The sequence below is a fragment of the Condylura cristata genome, unplaced genomic scaffold, assembly GCF_000260355.1.
Source record: "Condylura cristata isolate star-nosed mole 26May11 unplaced genomic scaffold, ConCri1.0 scaffold00034, whole genome shotgun sequence".
Lineage (NCBI taxonomy): Eukaryota > Metazoa > Chordata > Mammalia > Eulipotyphla > Talpidae > Condylura > Condylura cristata.
In genome coordinates this window covers 8,195,711-8,215,525 of record NW_004567135.1, presented here as the reverse complement: position 1 = coordinate 8,215,525, position 19,815 = coordinate 8,195,711, and the positions used below count along the sequence as shown (strand labels likewise).

At 49.0% G+C, this 19,815-nt stretch overlaps 1 protein-coding gene across 1 annotated transcript; it reads left to right on the top strand.

The window, feature by feature from the left end:
• Nucleotides 1-654: 654 nt before the first annotated feature.
• Nucleotides 655-14,711, top strand: TUBA8 (tubulin, alpha 8). The gene is made up of 5 exons (XM_004692806.2): nt 655-716; nt 7,664-7,886; nt 8,895-9,043; nt 10,740-11,420; nt 14,403-14,711. The coding sequence occupies exons 1-5, from the start codon at nt 714-716 to the stop codon at nt 14,694-14,696; spliced, it is 1,350 nt and encodes a 449-aa protein (XP_004692863.1). The 5' UTR covers nt 655-713; the 3' UTR covers nt 14,697-14,711.
• Nucleotides 14,712-19,815: the final 5,104 nt, after the last annotated feature.

Sequence of the window (19,815 nt, the reverse complement as noted above, 5' to 3'; positions counted from 1 at the left end):
GGGCTGGTCACCCGGCCAGGAGACCCCAGTATCACTCTGCACCGCGACTTAAGCGGGCACGGGCACCTGCAGCGACCCCGCCACGCGGGCATACTACCTCATTTAACTCTCAAAGACCAGGTAGACTGAGGTAGAAAGCGGGGTGGGGGTGGGGTGTGGGGGGCTTCCTGCAGAAGCCACGGCTGGCTCCAGCGCGGATGGAAAGCAGAGAGCAGAGAGCAAGCCTGCCGCTGGCACTGGGGAGCCCCGCACCCACCCTCAGCCTCGGCACCTTTAGCTTGAGGTGACCGCCACCAGCTCTGCCCACCGGGTGCCTTTCCTGCCTACGTCTGTCCTTCCCGGGCAGCAGCAGGAAGAGAAGTCTGGGGTAGAGACGGCATGCTTGCCCACTTTTTCCTGCGGAGCCGGGGTGCCAACCCAGGGTGCGCTCTGCGCGCAGTTCCCGCCGCGCGGTGCCCAAAGCCGAGCTGGTCCGAGAGGCCGGGAGGGGCCAGGCCGCCGGGGATTTGAGCCGCGGGAGGGCGGGGAGGAGCCATTGTGACCTGCCCGTCCCCCCTCCGCGGGCTCTGTGATGCAGCCGGGCAGCTGCGGGCCCAGCATGTCTGTCCCCGGCCCCCGCCCGCCCAGTGTGTCACAACAGCGGAGGCGGCTGTATCTGGAGCACTTGGGGTGGGCAGGCCAGGCTGCGAGGCGCGGGTGAGAGAGCGGCCAGGATGGTGAGCCTTCTGGGTTATTCCGGGGGGTGCTTCTGGGGGGTCGGGGGTGCTGGGCAGGCGCCCAGCAGACTAAGGGGTGCATGGGCTTCCCAGTGGCAGATCCCGAAGTGCCATGTTGGGGGCAGCGGGGTGGGGGGCGCGGGTGGTGTCAATCCAGGGAGGAGGAGGCACCCCCGGGTGTCCTTTATTACCGAGGAAAAGTAGGACCCCGGTGAATCGCCCTTCAAAGGACCTGAGGGGGATTTACGCAAGCAGGTGCCGGGAGGGAGGATGAGGGAGCCGTGCAGAAAGGTGACAGTTTGAGGGGTACCAGAGTGGGGAAAGGAGGGGCAGTCCAGGCGTTGATGCTTGGGCTGTGCTGGGGAGGGAGGCGGACGAGGGGTGGCGGGCAGGCCCCCAGACCCAAGTAAATGTAACTGGGGACTTCAAGACTACAGTGCTCCCGGGCCTGCTTCCTCTCACCTTACCTGGCCGGCCACCTGCCAGGGTTGGGGCACCTGTAACTCTAGGGGGTGCCGAGGCTGCCCGCTTCCCAGTGGCCAAAGTCAGCAGGACTTGCACACAGCAGTCTCCTCCAGAAGGCTGGGCACGCCACACCCAGGGTGCGACCCCCTTCCCCCAACTTCCATCTATCTCCTTTGATAGATGTTGATCTTACCTGCTGGGCAGGGACCTTCAAAACAGTATGCTGCTCCACTCTCTGCACCTTCCAAATCACTGGGTGGTGGCTTCATGGGGTCCATCGTTGCTTCTGTGCACTTTTTAATATTTTCTAAAATATGTGTGTGTTGCTTTCTTTTTTAATTAAAAAAATTATTTATTTATGCCTACAAGAGCAAGGGTACAGGCCAGAAGTGGGGGAGGGGGAGGGTGGTTTGCATCCAATTCGCTTCTCTGAAAGCCTGGAAATTCAGACATCCATTGCCCAGAGCCCTGGTATTTCAGGTCACAAGGACTTGGGCTGGAAAGATTGGGTGGGGGAGGAGCAATGAGCATGTCTCAAAGGCCAAGGTCAAGCTCTCTGGTTACTCTAGCTCCAGGTGTCAGTGACAGAGCAGGCCAGTTGAGAACCTCCCCTCCTCCTCCCTCCTCCTCCCTGGTGTCGGACAGTGCCCAGGGCCTTCTGGCCGGGGCCCCAGCTCTGCTGTGCCCCGGGTCTGTCCTTCCCCAGTGCGAGCTCCCAGACACTTAAAGAATCTGGGGGCGAGTCCCGACAGTGACGGGAGGAGAACCCACTCCTGTCTGAGGTTTCCCTGGTGTGGAACCACGAAAAGAAGCCAGAACTGGGAGCTCAGAATGTCGGTGCCTGTTTCTAGATCTAGCTGTGTTACATCAAGAAAGTCACTTAACCTCTCTGGAATGGCTTTTCTCACCTATAGAACAAAGATGGGTTCTAGTGCAAATGCAAGCATCCACCCCACTTGAATATTTTAAATGTTTGTGTTATGCAGACTTTCAGACATCTGTGAAAGGGGAGAGCAGCATAATGAGCCTCTTCTATACACCATCCAATTTCAACAACGACCTCTTGAGTCCCCTTTCCCTGTCTCCCCATTACTCTGAAGTGAGTCCTCGGCAGCAGACTCAGGATCTGGGGTTTAGTATTTATATTATAGAGTATATGCTTTCCCTTGCGTGTTTTAATTTTACCCTGATGCCAGGGTGGAGACAGGGGACCACCTCTAGCCCCCTCCTCTTCCTTCTTTCTCCCCCCAACTCCCATGTGCACTCGATATGCAAGATACAAGTTTCTGGAAAAACTTGGTGAATAAATGAAACTGTAAAATCTTATGGTAAATGTGCTAAAGAATCTGAATGTGAATTCAACCCGTGGTTGAATATTTTGAAGAGAGGCCATCTTTCGTTTGCTGTGCAGTGCTGAATGTATAAAGCAGGTTCTACGTAGAACATTTGCCTGTTGCATGGGCAGTGCTGTCAAGGAGAAATATTTTGTATTGAACATTTCTTTCTCACAGAAACCCCCCACCTCTTTTTTTTTAATCCCTTGACTCATTCCTGATGGATTAGGATGACACATCTATAAACCCACACCAGGAAATCAGACTCAGTATTTCTCTTGGTTCTAGGTAAGAAATTTATAGCTGATTCTACAGTTGGACATTCTCATCTGTCCCCAGTGTCCCTCCAGTAAGCAGTCTCTGGGAACTGAGACTATGATACCTTCCCGGGGACCATCCTGATCAGGTACCCCAAGCCAAGCCTGTAGCCACGACTGCAGGGCGCAGGAGAATGTCTGTGGCTTGGGGGAGTGAGAGCCTCCTACCCGCATCCTTCTGGACTGGGGATAGAGCCCCAGCTCAGAGTGGACGGGACTAGGCATCCCACAGAAGCAAGCAGTTAGAGCATATGTGGTCAGGGGGAGGATGGACATTGCTCCTCTGTCTGTGGCCCTGTGACAGCCCCTGTGTGAGTGGCCTGGCTGAACCCTGAATTTCATGGGTACATTCTGGCTTCAAAGGACTGTTGGGGTTCCCAGGGGCTGCATGTCTGGCTGCACCCCCCTTTCCCATCTCTCAATGCAGGTTCCCCCAGAGCCAGTGGGCACCTTTCTCTGGACCCAGATGAACAGGAGACCCCCAGGCAGGGGTTGGGCAGAGGTCCTGGGTAAATCAGAGAAACTTGTCAATGCCTCGCTGACCATAGCAGCACAACAGATAAGTGTTGTGGGAGTGAACCAAGCAGGCAACTTTTGTGTTTGTACCAGCTCGCGACTTGAGGGGGCTGCCGTGTGCTTCAAGGCTTTCAGACTCAGATCAGGCCCATGCCCGCTAGAGGGTGAATGTTGTTGCTCAGGGACCTTTCCTTGGAGGCTTCTGTTGGCCTTGAAAGGAAGATGAAATGCTAAAAATAAATTTGGAGGAAGTGACCAGTGACTGCAGGGCCCGTGATGGGGCTTGGGCCTGAGACTGTGGTGCCCTTGGGTGTGGAAATGAACCAATCGCTATTTTCCCTTTGGCCACCCAGGGCCTGACAATACTGTGACTTCTGTGGTTGACATTTCCTCTGTTGGTGTCTTCCTGTTTGACTTTCTCCCCGATAATGAGCTGTGGGAAGGAAGGGGAAACAGTACTTGCTGTGTGATAGGGTTAAAAACTCAACTGGCTCGTTCTTGCCCACTGTTGCAGCCGAAGCTCAAGGGCCTTTTGAAATCATAGGGTCTCTTAGCTGGGCGTCTACTTAGAACATACCCCGACATTCCCAAAGCCAGGCTGGAACTGTCCCTTTGCTGCAGACCTGCAGCGCCTATGGTCTGAGGCCTCTCCCAAGCCGACTCTCGATTTTAATTTAGGTCACCTCTTTGTTCTCGCTGTTTCTAGCTTGCTATCTAATCTTTGTTCTCAGTGATGCCAGCTATGGTGTAATTGAAGGGTTCTGAGCAAAGATAACTCAAGCAATCATGAGTCACGTTTGTTCTTACTTTAATTATCCCTGTTGCTGGGATCTACTCTACTTGTCATCTCTGACCTAGATTCTAAAATATGTGGCATTCACCATCCCGCCCTGACAGCAAGACACAGTGGGGTAATGATCTGCTTCCTCAAAACAACTGTGTGGCATTTGACCATACAGGTGCTCACACAGCTCAGGGGTATGTGGACCGGGGTGGTCTCAGACACTGCAGGCCAGCTTAACTGTATTGTGGTGTTTCAAAAGGATTTGAAAGTCACAGAGCCTCCTGCAAGGGGATCATGATTAGCTGATCTTAGCCCTCTGAGAGCAAAGCAAAAAGAAATAACTAAAATTAAAATAGAATAATAGACGGTTGACACATGGAAGATTTCTTGTGGTGGAATTATAAGAAAGCTGGAAAGTTCTAGAACTTTTTTTTTTTTGACATTCTGTAGCATACAGTCTCCTCTCCTGTGGGGGATGGTTGTAGGTGGCACAGATGTCTTCTCTGCGCTGCCCTTCATGAGCCCACGCTTGAGACACATGGAGCAGTTTGTGGGCTCTGCCCTAAGTCTCCCTGCCTCCTCCCAAATCCACCCAAAATGCCCCGAAATCAGGTTGGCATGACTAAGTTGCCTCAAGTCTCCATCAGTATGCCTCCTCCAGGAAACCACGCCAGAAGTAGTGTTTCTCCTCCAAATTCTCATCACCTCCTAGGCACTGCCTCCCCACCCCCGCCCTGGCTAAGCACATCTGAGCCCCTTCCCCCATCCCCCACGACAGAATTTTCAGTCTAAGCACCCTGACATGAGGACCTGATGCATGCAAACTGCACGCTTGGGGCTGGGGTTCAGAGAGTAAATCGGGGCTCCCAGCCTAGAGATCTTACACTCTCAAATTGGGCTCTTGGTAAATGTAAGTTAAAACAATGACCAAGCCAGTGAGACAGGAAGAGCCTGGGCTCTTCAGGATAAGGGAATTGCTGTGAGTGGAGACTACTCCCCTCTCCTAGTATTTCCTTGCTTCAATTTCTTTTTCACTTGAAAAGGAAAAATTTCAAACCTTCCTCTGTCTTCTAGTGCAAACAGAAGTTATTATTTTCCTACCATGTTTACTTTACCTGCTGTGTTTGTTTAAGTATTTTAAAGGAAATGATATCATTGTAAGGTTCAAGTGACCTTACAATGTGACATTTTCATACTTAGCTCAGATTTCAACATCATGCTTAACTTACTACTCGTTTTTCTATTTGTCACTCAAATATTTTATTTGGTCAAAGCAGAACTCAAAGTTTCTTTTGACTTGAAACAGTTGCTCCCATATAGCTTTTTCATGCATTAATCTTAGTCTAGAGAATATCCCATTTATTTTGTTGTTTTTACCATGATGGCCTGAACTTTTCCCTCTGACCCAGCATTTTCTGTAAACTGAAGGCTATATTAAATTAAGGCTGATAATTCTTTTTTTTTTTTCACTTTTTACTTTTTTTTTAAAGATTTATTTATTTGTGCATACAGAACTGGGGTACAAGCCAGAGGTGCAGGGACAGTGAGAGGCTTCATCAGAGACAGAGTGGGGAGCAGAACAGGCTGACTGCCGAAGTACACTGCTGAAGGGAGCAATGGGCGGGAAGGCTGATAATTTTTTTTTTTCTTTTTTTCTTCTCAAAGATTTATTTATTTGTGCATACAGAACTGGGGTACAGGCCAGAGGCTTAGGGGCGGTGAGAGGCTTCACCAGAGACAGAGTGGGGAGCAGAACAGGCAGATCGACGAAGCACACTGCTGAGGGGAGCAGCGGGCGGGTCAGGAGAGGTCTGCCTCGCTATGTGGTCACCTCCGGGGCAGGCGGCAGGCGGGAATCGAACTCATGCGGAAGTGGCTTCAGATTCTCACTGCTGTGCTTTAACCCGCTGCGCCACCAGGGAGGGCCAAGGCTGATAATTTTTTATAGAAAAACTGGGGTGTAGGCCAGAGGTTCAGGGGGTGAGAGAATTCATCTGATGAATCCTCTGTTTCTGGACAGAGTGGGGAGCAGAACATGCAGATCTGCTGAGATACACTGCTGAGGGGAGCAGTGGGCAGGTCAGGAGAGGTCTGCTGCGTCCTGTGGGTCACTCCCAGGCAGAATAGAACTCAGGCCATGGCAGTGATAGTGCTGAGACTTACCCCCTAGGCCACCAAGGAGGCCCCCAAGGCTGACTATATTTGACAAGGATTCCCCTGGGGGCGCTGTGCGTGATGTCAGGCATCCCATCAAGTGGTCTCCACTGATTTTTCTCACTAATAGGGTTAAGATTGAGCCCAGAGGTAGCCTGCTGACCACTGTGATCATTCTTCACCCTGGTAGCGGTGAAGTATTGATTCTTTGGAGCTGTGCGAATTTGTAGTCCTCCATCAACCTTTCACTTAATGATGCTGGCGTCCTTGTCATGATCCATTATGTTTAGAAGCTTTCACTTGGCAACGTTTCTTAATAGATCGTTCACTCTACGTTGATTAACAGACAACTTTCGCTAAAGAACTTCCTTTCATCCAGAGGGCCCTTCAGATAAGGACAAATGAGGTGGTGGTGATTTTTTGTTTGTTTGTTTTGTTTTTTGCTGGATCTTTTTTCTTAACAACTTGTGGATTTTTCCATATACAACCTATACCAATCTCGTATGCTATTCATTTTGACACTCAGATTGTGTCTCTGTCGGTGGGGTCCTGACGCCACACCTGTGAGCCACTGTGTGTAGCGTTGCCTCCGGCCCAGAGCCTCAGACCCCAGCATGCCCTACTCTGGTGTGAACTTGAAGCATGTCTGTGCCTGCCGCACTCCCTGGAGGCTCTGCTCTGACTTAGGTTACCCAGAGCTAGAGAACGACAGGTCAGGTCATGGATAAGAATAGAAACCCACAGAGCAGGCACATCTCCCTGCTGGGCTCTGCCAGTGCACCAGAATGTTCTCCGATTGTGTGTGTGTGTATGGAGAGTCTAGAATTGTGTGTATGCGTCTATGTGGGATTATGTATGTGCCAGAGATTGTGTGTGTTATGTCTAGGATCGTGTGTGTGTGTGTCTGGGATTGTGTGTGTGTGTGCCTGGAATTGTGTGATGGAATTGTTTGTGTGTATCTGGGACTATATGTGTTGTGTCTGGGATTGTGTGTGTGTCTGGGATTGTGTATGTCTGGGATTGTGTGTGTTGTATCTGGGATTATGTGTGTGTGTGTGCCTGGGATTATGTGCATGTGTGGGATTGTGTCTAAGAAAGGCAGGGCCTAGCATGAATGTCAGTGGCCACTGCGCATGCCCCTCAGTTAGGAATCATTTCTGTGTTATCACTGCTGCTTCTTCTGGCCTTCATCAGAACAGGAGTCTCGGTTTTGGAATTAGCAACTGTTTCTTCCCCCCCCCCCTTTTTTTTTGGCACAAAGGATTCACCCTGGGAAGTTACCATTAAAGCAAAACATAAAACTGTGGTTCTTTGAAGCTAAGTCTTGGCAGGCCCCAGGCGAGGGACTCAGGCCCCCGCCCCGTCTGCTCTCCACAGCGGGAATGCATATCGGTCCACGTGGGTCAAGCAGGCGTCCAGATCGGCAACGCCTGCTGGGAGCTCTTCTGCCTGGAGCACGGCATCCAGGCGGATGGCACCTTTGGCGCCCAGGCCAACAAGATCAGCGATGACGACTCCTTCACCACCTTCTTCAGCGAGACCAGCAACGGCAAGCACGTGCCCCGGGCGGTTATGGTGGACCTGGAGCCTACCGTCGTAGGTGAGCGGGTGGGGAAGGTGAAGCTGCAGAACCAGAGGGTGGGGACAGCCGGTTGTAGCGCCCTCCACCCGCGTGACTGACCGTCTCTGTGTGGGGTACACAACAGGCTTCAGGAATTTCTGTTCCCACGCAGAACTCCAACCTATGCAGAACCAAACACTGTCTAGCTCAGACCTGAGAGCCTGCTGACACAGACAGAAATGGTCAGGAGCCTTTACTAGAGACTAAGAGCAGAAAACGCAAATAATTTTAGAAATAAGAAACTGCCGAGTCGTTTCCCAAAGTCTAGGTCTCTGAGTCTATAATCACCGCGGGCCTGGCCTATGCTTTATCTTACACCCGTAATGGGAGCATAGCAACCACATTCTGGCATGGCCAGAGGTCCTGTGTGGTTCTAGAATGAACCTCATTGGGATGGCGGAGAACAGGAATCCTGGCGGGTAGGGGTCCCTCTTCTAGAACCTGGAGTGTAGCTTGTTTCAAAGTCATTCTAAGAGCACTCTAGTGCCTGGAACTTACTACTACCACTTTGACATGGAGGTTGGGGTGACACAACTCCTAGGAGAGTCTAGAAAGTGGGTAGATCAAACAAACTTTTCTCTGTGTTCCTAGAACATTCTAATGCTAATGGGTTAAAATTGTGGGTAACCTTGCAGCATGAAATAAAACAAAAGGGATTCTTGAAGAGAGCAACGTGGAAGGAAGGGGAGACCATCCACCCTGGGGCTTTGGTGAGCTCTGTCCCTTAGGTTTTTTAAAGTTCCAGCCAGCAGAACTTGCTCCTTCCAGAGCCACAGGCTTTTGGCTTTGCTAGTGCCTGCCTGTTGCCTGGAAATTCTCTTAGCTTTTTGCAGGTTTGGGGTAGGGTTATCCATAAAACTCAGTGCAGTTGTCTAGGTAGGTAGGGAGAGGATGTCACATAGTTGTTCTCACAGGTAGGGGGCAGGAAGGAAGCCAGGTGGGAGCCAGGTGGAAGCCGGGAAGACCTGATGGCTCTCTTCCCCATAGATGAGGTTCGGGCTGGAACCTACCGCCAGCTGTTCCATCCAGAGCAGCTGATCACCGGCAAGGAGGACGCAGCTAACAACTATGCCCGGGGCCACTACACAGTGGGCAAGGAGAGCATTGACCTGGTGCTGGACCGCATACGGAAGCTGGTGAGTAAACCAGGGTGAGGGGTCAGCTGACAGGTTAGCGTGGACAGACTGGGAAGACACATGACTCCTGGCTCGGGAAAGACCCTAAGATTTGGAGGCTCCTGGTTATGTGCGGCCAGAAGCATTCACAGGAATGAAGGCCCTACCTCTGCCTGGACAGCCTGGACTCGAATCTGGTTAATACTTCCTTGACACTCGCTGGTAGGGTCCGGGGAGACTGCTGTATAAGGGAGCCCGGATCTTTAGTGATTGGAAGCAGAGGTTAACATAGCAGTTAACGTGGAAGAGGAAGAGACTGCTGATACGTTCGGTTCTTACAATACCATTACAAATGCAGCTCAATACATTCCTGTCAAAATAGTGGTGGGAAGGAAGTCTCTACCCTGTAGTTTACAGGTGAAGAAATGGAAGGGAAGGAAGGATCAATAGTACCCCCAGTCCTGCAGCTAGGAGGTGGCTGAGTTAGGGTTTGAACCAGGTTGGTTGATTTCAGAGAAGTCTAGGGTGAGTTGCTTTATTTATCTGAGTCCTTATTTCCTTATTTGTACAATGATCAGGTTGGGCATGACATTTACTTCGGAACTAAGGATACCACGTTTTTGTATAGGTTCACTCTTTCTGTTCAAAACCACTGAGCAGAACTCTCGTAGATTATACCCAGCGGGAAAATTCTTGGTTCTATGAGTTGTTTTTGTTCAGCTAAGAGGTAATTGTTGACATGTTGCCATGCTGATGTGTCAGATCCTTGCTCAGCACACACTATTTCATTTATCACAAAAACCTTACGAGGTGAGTATATTTTATTGTTCCCACCTGAACCTAGAAGAATCAGAAACCAAGAAAACTAAAGTCCAATAACTTACTGAAACTTTTGCAACTGTCAAATGGAAAAGTTGCTATCAAAACTCAGGTCCTCTGACCCCTCCGTATGGTGGAATTGGCTACCCTGTACCTTCTGAGCCTGCGCAAGCCAGCAGTTCCCGTGGAATCAAGTTTTTTCATTAAAAAATGCCTCCAGGGGTTAATTGTTCGAATTCATTATGAGGTATCATAGAAACAAAATGGCAGGGGAGGGGGCAGAAATAAAATGAAAAGTGGGGGGTAGAGGCAAGGAATTTGCTCTCACAGAGCAAAGTTACTAACCAACTTGGTTCTGAAACTCATTCCTGATCCAACCAAGTCCCTGGGCTGGAATTTCATGGCCCGAGGCATGTCCAGTACAGCTTCCACCCCGTTGTTTCTAGTCTCCCCAAGGTCAACAAAATTCTTGTTTCCTTACCCCTTCCAGGATGTTAATTTTACTCACAGGGTGACTCCCTGGTGGTGCAATGGGTTAAAGCCCAGCACTATGAAGCTATCGCAACCACTGCAGCACGAGTTCAATCCCCAGCCAGGGAGGTGACCCACATGGCGCAGCTGACCTCTCCTGACCCACCCTCTGCTCCCCTCAGCAGTGTATTTCAGTAGATCAGCCTGTTCTGCTCCCCACTCTGAGTCTGGTGAATCCTCTCACCCCTGTACCTCCAGCCTGCACCCCAGTTTTTGTGTGCATAAATAAATAATAAAAATAAATCTTTAAAAACAATGTGGAAGGGTGGGGTGGGGCGGTGGGGCAGAGTGGGCTGCCCGCCTTTGTCCACATGATATTCTTTGAAACGTGTCTTCCTGGTTTCTCCTCTTCTGCTGCTCTCCCCAGACAGACGCTTGCTCTGGCCTGCAGGGCTTCCTGATTTTCCACAGCTTCGGCGGGGGCACTGGCTCTGGGTTCACCTCCCTGCTGATGGAACGTCTCTCCCTGGACTACGGCAAAAAGTCCAAGCTGGAGTTTGCTATCTACCCGGCCCCCCAGGTGTCCACAGCTGTAGTTGAGCCCTACAACTCCATCCTCACCACCCACACCACCCTGGAGCACTCTGATTGCGCCTTCATGGTGGACAACGAGGCCATCTATGACATCTGCCGCAGGAACCTGGACATCGAACGCCCCACCTACACCAACCTCAACCGCCTCATCAGCCAGATCGTGTCCTCCATCACTGCCTCTCTGCGCTTTGATGGGGCACTCAACGTGGACCTCACCGAGTTCCAGACCAACCTGGTGCCCTACCCCCGCATCCACTTCCCTCTGGTCACCTACGCCCCTATCATCTCTGCTGAGAAAGCCTACCATGAACAGCTGTCTGTGGCCGAGATCACCAGCTCCTGCTTTGAGCCGGCCAGCCAGATGGTGAAGTGTGACCCAAGACATGGCAAGTACATGGCCTGCTGCATGTTGTACCGGGGGGACGTGGTCCCCAAGGATGTGAACGTCGCGATTGCTGCCATCAAGACCAAGAGGACCATCCAGTTTGTAGACTGGTGTCCCACGGGCTTTAAGGTGAGAGCTGACGGCTTAAAGAAGAGGTAAACTGGAGAGGGAGAGCAAAAATGGGGGTGATCGATGCGTAAACCCCAGGTCCTGGAGTGATGAGCAGTTTCATGGGAATGTCACACTTTAGTTAAGGTTACCTTCAACTATAGGTAAGGAGAGACTCTATTGCATAATAATATTGAAATGAGGAGGCGGACCAGTAACTTCTTTTGTCTCTCCTACTGTAAGACCTAAAAATGTCTCAGAGGTCATAGAGCAAAGACCTCTTTTATAGAGGAGAGAGCGACACTGGAGAGAACCACTTTGGGCACGAGGCCATGAGCTCACAATAGATCAGAGGGTGGCGTTAACCACATCGCATCAACTGCCAGGGAAGTAGAAGTCCCTCCTCTAACAAAGCATCTGCCTTTCTCCCAGTTTATTTTGAAAAATTAAATGTCCACCCTGCCAGACTTAATCCATTCAGACTTAGGACAAACATTTTATGGCTGTTAAATGAGTGTGGTTATTTCTGTTATGAAGCTCTGCCATTTTCCACTCACCAGGGAATGAGCAGAAGCTAGAGAAGCTGAGTGGCCTGGTATAGATCAGCTGTCCATCGTCTGGAAAATGCTAGGTTCTGGGGAGAATGAGAGCAGCCTGGATCCCAGGACCAATGACCATTGAATGCCAACAGCCACAGCCTGGCCCTGCCCCTTTCCAGGGGCACTGGCAAGGCAGACAGCTGACCCTGCACACGTGAACTGCTTGGCCACTGTGCTGTGCTGGTGGGCCCTAATCTGACTCCGCCATCAAAATAACTCCACCATTTACACACTTACATGGATCAGTGCCCTCACCCCCAGTTACACCTTTGATAATTCAGAGCTGTCCCGGCCCCCAGGGATGGTGTGCCAGGTGCTAGAAATCCGGAGATGAACATATTCCTGCGGAGAGTACAAAAATGAGGTACCATATACCTGGCAACCTCTTGGTTGACCTGTTTGCCCACGAGGCTTGGACCTAGCTGTTCTGCTGAGTAAAGGAGCCAGCATTCTGCCTCCCTGCCCTGCTCCTTGCGACGTAAATAATCCTTGTTTTGGACTAAGCCTATTTTTATGTGGCCGTTCTGGTCACTCTTGGGGAGAGAGCCAAGAGCTTTAAAAAGAGGGAGCTCTTTTCTCTTTTACAAATGTAAACAACAAGAAGCTAGCAGGAAGATGAGTAATAAAAGAGTCAAAAGAAAAGATCTGAGGGTGATAAAAAATAGACAGGAGTTGCCTCTATTTTTTCTCTAATCTTAAGCTGAAGCTCTGGGGTTATATCCAGAAAGATACAACAGCCAAGCCTCTGGCTGTCTCTCTGAAAGCCACATGCCAAAGGCTTGGGGGGGGGGGCCACGCAGTTTGGAATCCTCTTCCATCCTCCCCAAGGACCTTTGTCCTCTCTTGACTCAGGTCAGGGCAAGATCTGTTCAAAAGAAGAGAATTGACTCTAGGCACAGTTACTACTGATTTCTCACCTCCTTTATTTTTAAGATTGTCCCATCTTTTACTGAGGCGACAGCATGGATGTGCGTTAGGGATACAGGTGTACTGGCTTCAGACGCACGTTACCTCATGCCATGGCCCCCACCAAAACCCCAGTAACCCCCCAGGTAGCCCATGGGGCCTCCCCCAGGGCCTCAGATCCACTTTGCTCCCCACTCTCACCCTCTGGTAGCCTCAATCCTGCAGCCATATTTCTAGGGTTTGTTTTAGTTAACTAGTACCATTTGTTTTTTATAATCCACATGAGTGAAATCATCCAGGAATTTGTCTTTCTCCTTCTGACTTATTTCCCTTAGTACAGTTCCCTTCAATCCCTTCCATGTTGCCACACGTGGCATGAGTCCATTTTTTCTTCTAATACCTCAGTGCTATTTGCTTTGCACCTCTGCCACAGCGGGGCCTGGGCCCTGTGGTGGCCCTTAGTCATTTCCACTGGGAGAGTTTGTGGCCGTTTGAATTAGGGATTTCACCTTCTTCAGGTGGATAATGAGGAGCAGGATTTCTGGTCCACCTGGTAGATCTATTTTTAATATTTGGCGTCATCTGCCTGCTGTTTCCCATCGGGGCCAGACCAGTCGGCATTCCTTTTTCTCCACACCCTTGCCAATACTTGTTGACCTTCTGATGAGGGCCGTTCTCACGGGGTTGAGATGGTAGCTCATTCTGGTTTGGGTTTGCATTTCCCTGATAGTAAGTGATAACGTTTTTTACCATCACCCCTGTGTCTTCTTTGGAGAAATGTCTGTTTAGGGTCTTCTGCCCATTTTTTGACTGGAATTTTTGTTTTCTCATTAAGTTATATGAGTTCTTTCTAGATTTTGATCATCGTCCATGTTGGACAGACACTGTACAAATGTTTTTTTCACAACCCCTAGGCTCTCTTTCTGTTTTAATGATAGTATATTTTATATTTCACTGAGGAGAAGGTTTTTGTTTGCCAGAGTACTTACACTAACCTTCTGACCTTTGGACCTTTTCATTTAATGCTCTGGGAGCATCCCAGGACCTCTCAAGCAGACTTTCACCTTTGGCAGAGAAAGTTCTCTAAATTTAGGAACAACATAAAAAAAGAGGAACTACAGCTTGCCAGCCAGAAAATAAACATTATTAAAACTTCAAGTCTAGAAAGCAAGTTGACTTCCAATTCAGAGAGAACACGTTATCACGTAATTCCCCATTCAACACTATAGTCATGGCCCTCACTTGTCCCCACTAACATTTCCAGCTGTGATCTGCCCGGTTCTCCTTTCTCCTCCAGTTTTTAGGTGCCCCAGGCCTTCCTCCTGAGCTTTCCAGCCCTACCTCACTTTCTTCAACACTCACCTCCCCTACCTGCCTGAGTCCCCCCCCAATCCTCTTTTTATGCTCCTGTCCCCACACCCATGACCGACCCATGTCTTGCCTCCTGTGACTGGCCTCCATTGTCTTGCATTGCTCCTTCTCTTTCTCTGTTTCTCAGGTGGGCATCAACTACCAGCCTCCCACGGTGGTCCCCGGGGGAGACCTGGCCAAGGTGCAGCGGGCCGTGTGCATGCTGAGCAACACCACAGCCATCGCTGAGGCCTGGGCCCGCCTGGACCACAAGTTTGACCTGATGTACGCCAAGCGGGCCTTTGTCCACTGGTACGTGGGGGAGGGCATGGAGGAAGGGGAGTTTTCTGAGGCCAGAGAGGACCTAGCTGCCCTGGAGAAGGACTACGAAGAAGTGGGGACTGATTCATTTGAAGAAGAAAATGAAGGGGAGGAATTTTAAATATACACGTGCCCCTTGGCTGTGTCTCTTTATTTATGCTGCTCCACTAAAGCACACTTCACTTTCCCAGAGTAACCCTGGCTTGGTGAGAGGGAGGGTAGCCACCACCAGTACCCAGGGGTGGCAGGGCCAGAAATAGGCACTGAGCTCTGAGCTTCCTTGGGGAAGGGCACTTTTGTGTCACTAAAGAAGGTGAGAGTCATGGTCTCTGGATTGGGTTGAAGTCAAGTCACATGTGTGAGGAGGCAGCATCAGAGTTTCCGTTCCAGATTAGGCTGTGCCCATCCTAGAGCACGGTCTGTGGCTGGGGATGGTAAAATACCCAGGGCAGGGAAAGATCTGGACTCCAGGGAGCATCTCGGGAGGGGCACTGTGCTAAGAGTGGGAGAGAGAACAAATCAGACTCCCTCCTGTCCTTGTAAACACACAAAATTAACTTGATAACCTCAGGGGATGCCAAGTGATATTGTTAATGGGGACTGTGGGCTTAACGGACTCATCTGTGCATTTAAAAGGACCTAATAAGATTCAACTGCAGGCACACACAAGAAGGTTAAGAAAGGGATCATTTACAAAGGGAGGGGAAATGAGTAACTTGGAGAAAAAGAGTGGGAGATAAGTTGGTGATGGTGTCCTACCCGTTCCGCTGACCTGGGACCCCAACAGCATGCTGAGAGCCGGCAAAAGCCAAGAGCCAAACCATGAGCCAAGAGGCCAAGAGACCCACAGGGCCCACATGGCTGATTTTCTATCAGATACGGCTGTTTAACTCACCCTCAACAAGGCAAGGATGCTGGGATTTGTAGTTCTGGTGTCTGGGGTGGGGGGTGGAGTCCACAAAACCTGGTCTGCAGAGTTCATTCAGGACATTGTTTCCCCATAACAAAATGAAATGAAACAGCATCAGTGATGGGAGGAAGGGCCTGGTGACCACTCTTTTCCTGTGGGGATCAGTGACGATCTTGGGGTGACCCAACAGGAAAGCATGGTCACGTGAAGCTCTGGGGTCATCGTGCCAGTAGAGAGGCCAACATGGATGTGGGGACCAGCTCAGAGTGAAGGACAGAGAGAAGGACAGTGCTCCTGGAGGCTGGAGAGAGGGAGAGCCCGGAGCTTCGCAGAGCTGCAGCCTGTTCAGCCTGACAGGCCATGGTCTGAAGGCGAGCCTTTTTCTAAGTGAATCAAGCATTTGGAGAGTTTTATTAGGATATTGGCTGCTACACTTTCTCTCTACAAACACACATACATAAACACACATACCTTATCTCTACTCCTCCCAACAATCTCAAAATGGATATTGTGTAGATTTTCAGATGAAGAAACTGAGGTGTAGGGTGTTTTGTGGTAGCAAGAGGAAGAGGTGCAGCCCAGACAGTGGGGACCACTAGCTCCTGTCCACCCAGTTCTGTGTCCATCCCTTAGTATTTGTGCCAGGTTCTCAGTGCTGAATGAGGGATAAATGACAGATGGGGAGGAGCAAAAGTCTCCATCATTTATAAACGAGAGGATGAGTTAGTACATTTCTTCCCTGAGGTAGGCAGCTCTGACAGGATTTTTTTTTTTAAAGATTTATTTATTCGTACAGAACTGGGATACAGGCCAGAGATGTGGAGGGTGAGAAGATTCACTAGAGACAGAGCAGGGAGCAGAACAGGCAGATCGACGAAGTACACTGCTGAGGGGAGCAGCGGGCGGGTCAAGAGAGGTCTGCTGCGCCATGTGGTCACCTCGGGGCAGGCGGGAATCGAACTCATGCGGAAGTGGCTTAAGCTTCTTAGTGCAGTGCTTTAACCCGCTGCGCCACCAGGGAGGGCCTGACAGGATTTTTTAGAAGAAAAAATCTAAAGCCGTCTTCATCTACTGGCAAGATATTCAGGGTTGGCCCACTGTAGGCCCATGTGCATTAAACGTGCATCTCACTACTGACTTTCCCCAAGTGTTTCTAGCCTCCATTCTGTGGAAGCCCTGAGAAAAGTGAAACAAACTCTTCCAAGAAAAGACTAGATAAGAAGTGATGCTAATTACACTAGAAGATTATGTGTGCAGAGACCCCATATGTTTTTGCTCTTCCAGGAAAGCAATTATAGTACTAAAAGTAATGTTTCGGATCTGTCCACTGCAGCCTCCCCTATCTGCAATCACCCCTGCAACTTAGCTGTGTCAGCAAATAAGGGCAGGAGCCGACAGCACTATTTCGGGAAATTCGGGCAAGCGTTCTTCTTGATAGAAGTTAGCGGCCAGCTGGTGGATTTAAGATAAGCCTCAAAGGACTTCCTGAGTTTCTAACTGTGACCTAGTTAGGGGAACAATACACCCCCTGGCCAAGGTGAGGGCCAGGTAATCACCTGTGGTACACTCCTTTCCTCCAGATCTTTATGAATTTGGTTAAAACAGCAGTCACCGAAGTGATGGTGAGAGGTATGAGGACAGGAGGGCGAGGCTGGGAGAGCATGAGAGACAAAGATTTAAGGGCCTGGGATGATCTCACCTCTGTTTTTCCCCATTTTTCTTCATTTGGCTGGTCTCTGCCCACTCATGGGCACCTCTAATTGCTCAGTGCAGCGTAGATGGGAGAAAATAAGCTTTCTTGGCTTTGTTCGTGAAGTAGGGTAGTGAATTCCAGAGCTGGGATAAGGGTCTCCAGAAAGAGAAAGAATAGGAGAGTGGGTGGTTCCTTACCAACTCCTTGCAAAGAAAAACAAAGAACCAGACAGACTCACTAGTGAATTCTACCAACTTTCAAAGATGAATCAACGCATATCCTTTTCAAGCTCTTCCAAAATACCAACAGGGAACCCCTCCAGGCACATTTTCTGAGGTTAGCAACACCAGATAAAGACACCACAAAAATGAAAGCTACAGACCAATCTCCCTAATGAACATAGATGGAAAAATTCTGAATAAAATCTTTGCAAATCAAATTCAGCCATACACTAAAAGAATAATCACATGCTACGGCCAAGTGGAGTTTATTCCAGGGACATAGGATAGAGGGAAAATCTAATTCACACTATTAGAAACAATATAAATTTCTGTGTAAAGATAAAAGAATGGCAAAGAAATCTTAAACTTTACTTAGAAATTTACTGTTGGTAGGAATGTGCTCCTAGCTCTTCCGAAATGACTGGGTTATCAGGGTGAGCAAACAAATAAATCGATATTAATGCCGCATGTGTTCTCACAGTGCGGGGGGGGGGGACTATAGCTAGAGAACAGAACAGAAAAAAGAATAACCCTGTAATAGTGAATAATATTGCAACACTGGGAGGGAACTAGAGACTTCAGTTTGATTCAAGTTGTTTATTTAAATAAATTAAAAAAAAAAAAACCTACCTCCTAGCTCTTCTTTTAAAAAGAATTGGAACAAAATCCCCAGAAGCTGTCAGGGTCTTGAATGCCAAAATCTTGGCTTTTCAATAGCATTCCCACCTAAAGGGAATTATGACTTGTTAGAGAACTGGCTGATTTCAGGAATGCGGAGGAAAAGGTACATGGTGAACCTGGAACATCTCGTGCCAGAAAATGATGAGATACTCAAAGAATGGAGAGGAAATACCACAAGGGTCACAGGACATAGACACCAGCTTGACAGTGTCCTTACGCATCAGTCTGAACATCAACAGGGGTGAGGACAGTCTGCATGAAATGAAAAAGAATGTTGAGTTCATATAGATGAAAAGAAGCAAAAAAGCAAGGCGTTAGGGAGAAGGAAATGCTTTTCAGGAGACCACTAACAATGTATAGAACATAAGTCATTAGGGGATGCTAAAATCATCGGGTGAAAGTTGTTTATCAAAGATAAGCAAGACCAGATATTCATGAAAGCCAAGAAAGCAGATTTTATTCAGTAACTACTAACGGTAAGAACAAGAGTTGAGCTCCATTTTGACTTGCACGGAGGTGACTGGTCTCTCACTGGGAGAATTTAGAGGCAGGGGAGTGCAGTGATACGAGTGAAGGAGACTAGGCCAGGGCACCCACTAACTGTTCGGGAAGTGTGACTTTTATGTTCCCACAAAGAATGGGAGGCCAAGATCTGAGCCTTCCTGATGGTTGCAATGTAAGGAATGAGCTAGGATCTTGAGGTGCAGGAGACACAGACACAATTCACAGAGACAGAGAGGAGTCACCAAGGTGAGCACATCCTCTAAGAAAGGGAAGTCAATTAGCAGGTGCTGGGTAGAACAAATAAGTTATTAACATTTTAATAATATTTGACTTAATGTTTTCATTTGACTTAATAAGTTATTGTCCAGAAGTTTTCCAGGCAATAAATGAAAAGAAGGGTGATGCATATGACGGCCATATGCAAATCTCTTCGCATTAGTTCTTACGACTGCAAATGACAGCTGTAAGAAACATGCAGAGATTGTGAGTTTTCCCAACACTATTTTGTTGAAGGGACTGATTTCTCCAGTTTACACTCTTGGCTCCTTCGCCATAAAATAACTATCCATTTAGACACAGAGTATTCCTACTCTCTCAGGAAACTGCCAAAATTCTCTTCCAGGGTAACTGTACCATGTTGCATTTCTACCAGCAATATATCTGCCATCCAGTTTCCCAACAGCCCTGCCAACATTTAGTTATCACAAAATCTCAATGAATGAGATTATGACTTGGATTCTCTGTGGGGAAAAGGTTGATATAAAGAACATTATTAGGATAATTAGCAAATCTAGCCTATGGACACAGCAGACCTCTCCTGACCTGCCCGCTGCTCCCCTCAGCAGGGCACTTCCTCAGTTCTGCCTGTTCATCAGTTCCCCACTCTTCTCTGGGGAAGCCTCTCACCACCCCTGCACCTGTGGCCTGCACCCCAGTTCTATATGCATAAATAAATAAATCTTTATTTAAAAAAAAGAAAATTGTTTCCATATTAAATGTTCTTAATTTAATAGTAATTGCACTGGAGTTATTTAATATCTCTGATAACAGGACATACATTGAACTCATTCAATTCTGCCATGTAGTTAAAAAAAAAGGTGTATGGCCCTCCCTGGTGGCGCAGCGGGTTAAAGCACTGCACTGAGAATCTAAAGCCGCTTCCACATGAGTTCGATTCCCGCCTGCCCCGGAGGTGACCACATGGCGAGGCAGACCTCTCCTGACCCGCCCG

What these genes read in the sequence shown, in the direction of transcription:
- TUBA8 (XM_004692806.2), top strand. An exon ending in CCTGGAGCCTACCGTCGTAG is followed by an intron (nt 7,887 to 8,894) that starts GTGAGCGGGTGG and finishes TCTTCCCCATAG; the next exon opens with ATGAGGTTCGGGCTGGAACC. An exon ending in GGTGTCCCACGGGCTTTAAG is followed by an intron (nt 11,421 to 14,402) that starts GTGAGAGCTGAC and finishes TCTGTTTCTCAG; the next exon opens with GTGGGCATCAACTACCAGCC.